The 6,517-nt window shown below is 43.1% G+C and overlaps 1 protein-coding gene across 1 annotated transcript; it reads right to left on the reverse strand.

The window, feature by feature from the left end:
* Positions 1-696: 696 nt before the first annotated feature.
* Positions 697-5,372, reverse strand: LOC147462372 (putative xyloglucan galactosyltransferase GT13). Its single transcript, XM_086526059.1, has 2 exons — positions 4,347-5,372; positions 697-1,866 (listed from the first exon to the last, which is right to left on the reverse strand). Exons 1-2 carry the CDS (start codon positions 5,349-5,351, stop codon positions 1,264-1,266), a joined length of 1,608 nt encoding a protein of 535 aa, XP_086382185.1. The 5' UTR covers positions 5,352-5,372; the 3' UTR covers positions 697-1,263.
* Positions 5,373-6,517: the final 1,145 nt, after the last annotated feature.

Consider the following 6,517-nt stretch of genomic DNA (forward strand, 5'->3'; position numbering starts at 1 on the left):
TCTGCTCGAGAGGCACCGCATACCTAGCTAGGTATACGGTGCCTCCCTCACAAAAGCTCATGATGTTGAGGTAAGTCACAATGTGGGAAAAATTGTGAGAATTTGTTCAAAATTTCTTGTGTTTCACTCTGCATTATAACGACATACAATGAAAATCTGAACTTGTATGTTTTCAAGGCATGATTATGCTCTCTCTTGCCAATTGGGTCACAAAAATGTGTTTCTTTCGTTGATTAATTTATAGAAATGTTTTAGTTTATTTAATGTGTGTTTATCTGTCACAAGGTATGTAAGAAGTTAGTATATAGTCCTTTTGTTCTCGATACTCCTCATCCTTGTAAGGTGGGAGTTAGTGATTGTAACACCATTGCAGACATACCCCAAAAATTTTGGCCTACATAAGGATAGCTTAGCAAAGCATTATACTCTCTAGTGAGCTTCCACCAGAACATGCCTTATCATGGAATGCACCAAGCAAGATACTACCGAAAATGATAAGAAGGTTTACAAATAAGTAGAAAGAATGCAATGTAATGAAATAACAATGTAAAGGGTTGCTTTGCATAATGCATTGAAATGCATTCCCTTCGAAACAACTTACTTCGGTCAGCTATGGTCGATTTTATTTAGTTGTTTAAATAAAGGACTGATTGCTCTGCAGGAAAGTGTAAACTGGAGGCTTCATTTGCACCAAAATACAAAATGTTCCATAAATATGGTAGGTATGATACTTTGAGCATGAAAGGAAGTTTAAGGTACTCAGTTTGTGTCTTCAATGGGATATGCCAAGCAAGCCACAGGATAGACAACACTCATGGGCACTATATTAGGGTCTGTTAGATAGAATAATGAGATCAAACTAACTAGTAGTAGACTTGCACTTTAGAAAGGTTGGGAGAGGAGATGCCTTCATGGACATGAGTTTGAGTCCTCTTGTGGGACTTCTAAACATCCAATCTACTCTTCTTGGACTAGACGCGGTACACACATGAGGTATAGCTGAGGGCTTATCCCAACAACTCTCCCCTACTGCAGTAGGATGCCAAATTCCAGTGTTGTCAATCTACTCAATACTAATCTTCGAAGTAAAGCTACATGGGTATGTGCACTGATGTAAGGGAGTCACTATGCTGTGACCTCAGCTGTCATCTTTCATACTCTTTCATTCAACATTGCGTTGACTGGAAGCTCCAGTAAAGATAGTATTCCCTTCTGCCTTATGTTGTGATGATGGAGAGACATTGGTCGAGCAGAATTGCGGTGCTATGTCGAATCTGAGGAGGTGAAGTTAGAAAAGAGTTGCTGAAGAGCAATGTCAAATGCATCAAGGAAAGAGACGGAAGAGACCGGCAAGGTGAAGATGATACGGGGAAGAATGTAGTCGCGAATGGTTTCTTGCATACGCCTGACTCTATCTGCAGGGATTTTTGCCAGCTCTTGGACGAAATTGTACTTGCTGAGGGCAATCTCATCTTTGTTCAGGAAGACTGAGTAAAGAGATGGATCTTGAGGCAGGTAGCCATCATGATACTGGAGATGAGCAGTTAGGTTAGTGAAGACTGCCGGGATACACCCAGCAATCACGCTGTCGAAAATGCTTTTTCGGGTAGGGGTGTCTCCCTCTGGTTGCAAGCAGAACACTGCATTGCTGAATTCAAGGGTAACGATCTCTGGCTCGCTTTCACATGGAACTTGCCACTCTGTGTATCGCAGTGTGCAATCCATGAATCTACATTTCTCTTTCTCTTGGTCGCATTGCCGCTTCAGCTCTTGCCTGAAGTGCAGAGTGCTCTCATGCCTGAACCTCCTCCTAGCTGATCCAAGATAGCTCACCAGCCACTCTCTCTTTGCTCCCTTTATTTCATCCTGCATTATCCCATAGAGAAAATGATAAGTACTTCCCCCAAAGCACATCACTATTTAATAGATTACTCAGACTTAATTATACAAAGCATGATTGGGAGAGATGGAATGGAGCAAGTTGCTGATGAGAATAGCAAATTAGAGCAACTATACATAGATACATGGTGAATTGTGAAAAGCAGCATAACTAAAACAATATCAACAAAAAAGACCAGTTGCAATCGAGAAAAGCGCGACAATTAGGGCATGTTCACATATACGTATATACCTAGAGGAATCCAGGAAGAGCCCAAATTCACCTATGAAGGACAATGCAGCTATAGACTCGTGCTAGTCACCCATAAGACAATATAACCATCAGCTTCATCATGCATAGTATTGATGAAATAGTGACAACATTCCCACTAACGTCATCAGTGCCCAATAGTGGGTATAGAAGTAGGTACTAATGTATGATGCCGACCCAACACACACCATGCGTGAGCATAATCAACACATGTTCGCATATCTATAGCCCAGGACAAGCCTCCAGGTAGCAATCCCCAAGACAATATACCATCAGCTACGTGGATGACTCGAGGAAAAGCCCAGACTCATATTGAAGGTGAAGTGCACCTGTTACACTGCAACACTCGCATACTTATCTGTGTCTGCTCTACAAGCAAACCAAGTTCCTAAGTTCCTTCCAATAACTTACCAAGCCCCCAATTTTGTATAATTTACTAGGCACATCCACAAACCACTTTATAATACTGCTTTTGTTGCAAGGATGACACAGACACTTGCATCGGTTTTGTCTCATGGGCCAGTTCTCTCTAGCCTCTATAAGACATTAACACAAGAAATTTTTGGACAAATTCTCACAATAATTCCCACATTGGGATTTACCTCAACATCATGAGCTTCTGTGAGGGAGGCACCGCATACCTGGCTAGGTACGATTGGGGGCAGGGAATCCCCGGCCAGTGGGGGGGGGGGGGGGAGGGGGGGGGGGGGGGGGCGGCGGCAGTCCCCTGTCCCCAATCGTACCTTGCTAGGTATGCGGTACCTCTCGAGCAGAAGCTCATGATGTTATGCATTGTATGAAAACAACTTAAAAAGACTCCGTTTTCCTACATGAGAAAATTTCTAAATCTTTTTTTGTAATAAACCTTTCTTATCTTTTTTTGTAATAAACCTTTCTTATCTTTCTTTCTCATCCTTCTGTGTTGCATTTTGAACAACTGACATTCCTATCTCTATCACATGTGCATGATGTCCATTTGTACTTTTTTCCTTGAAACAAAAAAACATGAGCATTATGTATGGTTGGCTGGCTCTCTCTCTCTCTCTCTCTCTCTCTCTCTCTCTCTCTCTCTCTCTCTGGATAGTTTCCTACGATGTTAAAACTCTCTTCTTCTTGGGTGTGTGGGTAAATGTGTGTGTGCGGTAATAAAAAGAGAAAAATGGTATAATCTTTCTATCACCCAAGTGTGGTAGATTGGTAATGCCATTTCCCCCTTGAATAACAGGTCTTGAGTTCAACTCCTCACCGGCTAGATCTTTAAGGTCTCTTGGGATAGTTTCCTACAACGTTAAAACTCTCTTCTTCTTCTTCTTCTTCTTCTCTCTCAAAAGCGTTTTCTTACAAACTTTCTCCTAGTTAAGACACAAACACCATATATGCTTCTTCTTCTTGAGTCAATATCTCTTCTGATTGAGATTATGGGAATGAAAAGGGTAGTGGAGTACATGCTAAAGATGTGTCAAAACTCCTCACATCAACTTTCTACAATTGCGTGGGAAGCAAGAAAAAATGTTCAAATGACGCATATAAGCAAGATCTTGAGCACAGGATGGATGCAAGACATAAAGAAGTGGTTAAGTGCATTACACTTGCTACATGATGCCTCAATAGACTCCCAAGTGAGTGAAGCTTTTCTACAACGCCAATGTATTATGGCTTGGGAGGAATCAAATGGGTCGCGCTACAAACCTTACATGACTCATATTGCCCCCAACTACAAAACCATGTTCTTCGCAGAAAGAGGAAACCGTACTCACCCTTACATGCTAGAGCATATCCCCTTGTCGGCGTTACAAACTATTGCACCCATTCGGCTTAGCTCCCACTCCCTTCAATGCGAGAGAGGGCACGAAGAGACAAGTCGACTCTACACGTTATGCTCACTGCAAGTTCGAGAGTCTGAGTACCACACACTACTAAGTGCTAAGGTTTTGCTCACATCCGAACTTGCTTCCCTCACATTTTCAACCGCCATGACTTAGACCTACACACTTTCTTCTCCCAACCATAGTGTGGGCTCTCTGTGACTCTCATCACCACAATCTTGGAGCATCGAGAATCACTTATGAGCCCCATACATATCATGTATCTTTGGTCCCATAAGTCATATTTGACCTCCATAAAGGATAATAAAATCTCTCTCTCTCTCTCTCTCTCTCTCTCTCTCTCTCTCTCTCTGTGTGCAAGAAACTGGTACCTGCCAAACTTTGAGCTGGGCATCAGAGGAGGGGTGAAAGGAGGTAGGGTAAGGGATGCCAATTTCATGGATCGAGTTAGAGAAGGCTTTCTCCCACCATAAAAAGGTAAGATTGGCCAGCTCAGGCTGAGTAGTGATAGGCAGCCCCCACATGTTGGCCGTAATTGTCCGATTCATATCAAAGGGCTGTCTTCCCAGTACCATAAAATGCCTTTGCCCTGTTGTGTGTCTCCATGTGTCCTGTGATGTCAGCCAGCCTAAGAAGCGATTCACACGCCGGTCCCTGAGCTGCATGATATTGCATTTCATCGACACTGCGGCAACTTGGCCCGCATAAAAAGGCACATAAAAAGCATTTGCCTTGTCTACATCTCTTGTAAGGCATTCATACTTCCTCATCTTTGCATGGAACACCACTTCTAAAGAGAACTGATGGGTCCTATACCATGCATCTGCTGGTCTTAACCGTATCGAATAATTGTACTTGTACCCATTTTGGCTTATTAGTGTGTAATTCCCATCTTCTGTTTGATTTGGTACCTGCAATCCTATGCCTTCATTTTCTAGGCCTCCACAGTAGAGGCATCCCCAGGCCTCTGTACAAGGGCCCCTTCCAGCTATGGTGCATTCATGGGCAACATCTGCATTGAATTGAGCAGGCACCTCATACATGTACACATATCTTCCTCTACATTCCTCATTCATTACATGGTGGCCTGCATCGCCATCGGTGTGTTTATATAGTACATTGTCTTGTATCATCTTTAAAAGGTTAGCAGAAGAGAGCCCTTCGCTATGGCTGATGGGAGAGCCCATGTTTGTGGTTTGCAGGAAGAGGACGGCAATCAAGCAGAGCAGGAGGCAGCCTGTACAAGAAAGCATCCATGCCCTGCAGCAGCTTGAAGAGGGTATCTTCATGGAGGCCGGATGGTACCTTCTACAGTTGAGCTTGGCCTGCGCCACGTCCAGCTTCTTGTTAGGAGGGCTACACTGATTAAAGCCCATGCTTGGAGCCGTCAACCACTTCTGAAAATCTCTCTCTCTCTCTCTCTCTCTCTCTCTCTCTCTCTCTCTCTGTGTGTGTGTGTGTGTGTGTGTGTGTGTGTGAGCGCACACATTGTGTATGCGAATGGCCAGTGACACACACACGCACAGAGAGAGAGAGAGAGAGAGAGAGAGAGAGAGAGAGAGAAGGGCGGGTGGCCGAGACGTGTCGAGCATGAAGCTGAAAGTATCCTGCTCGTGCGTTTTACACAATCCTTTGATAGTACCCCTGTCCGAGAAACCGTTAAAGCTTGCACGTTGCAGGTCATGCTACATGACGATGTGAAAGACGGGATCGCCGAAAGCATTTTTTCTGATGGAAAACGAAGTCGGATGGCCTTGCTACTAGCCAAAATCTCCAGAGCTCACTTGAATGTGAGCTGCACGTCAATAATCACCATACACCAGACATCGTCTGCGATCAAGCACGCGACATGCCACTCGACTGAGGTTACCACCGTCAGCCAACCCATCGATGAGCTCCTGTCCAACACCCAATATTAAACTAGACTTGCTTGGTGGGCCTTTGTCGTAAATAATTTGATAGATTTTGGAGCGCATCTGGTTGCTTGGTTGTGATTGTTGTCGCCTTGGGTTTTGTTGTGGTGACACGAGAAAAATGAATAGAACCAATTAATAGGCACCAAACATAAAACATAAACATAGCTCAGCTCGGGACTTAATGAGCATTGGGAAGAAGAGGGTTATTGGATAGAGCAAAAGGGTTGCAACTTAACCTACTTTGGTAGTTGTTTGAAGATTGTACCATTCAACCTAGTAATATCGACCATTTAGTCTCTAAATCGTGGAACCATCTTTAAGATACCCATCTTATTCTCAATCAAGCGTAATTAATTTTTTTTTATTTATTTCAATATATAGGTTGAATTGCCAAATTGTGAGAAGAGAAATGCAAGTCTATCTAATATATAGATATGATGATCGAAATTGAGCATGCACTTGTGAGAAAAACATATGGCTAAAGTACGAAAGCTTTGACAAATTCAAAACTACAAAAAGCATAAACAAGAATACAAAAGTATGGTGGAGAGCACTGTGGTGTCTACAAAAATTATAAGAAACGGAAGCCATGCCATGTCCCATAGCGTTTATGTATTGGGCTAAGC

Source organism: Adiantum capillus-veneris, chromosome 2 (genome assembly GCF_014529385.1).
Source record: "Adiantum capillus-veneris isolate H3 chromosome 2, ASM1452938v2, whole genome shotgun sequence".
In the NCBI taxonomy this organism is placed as follows: domain Eukaryota; kingdom Viridiplantae; phylum Streptophyta; class Polypodiopsida; order Polypodiales; family Pteridaceae; genus Adiantum; species Adiantum capillus-veneris.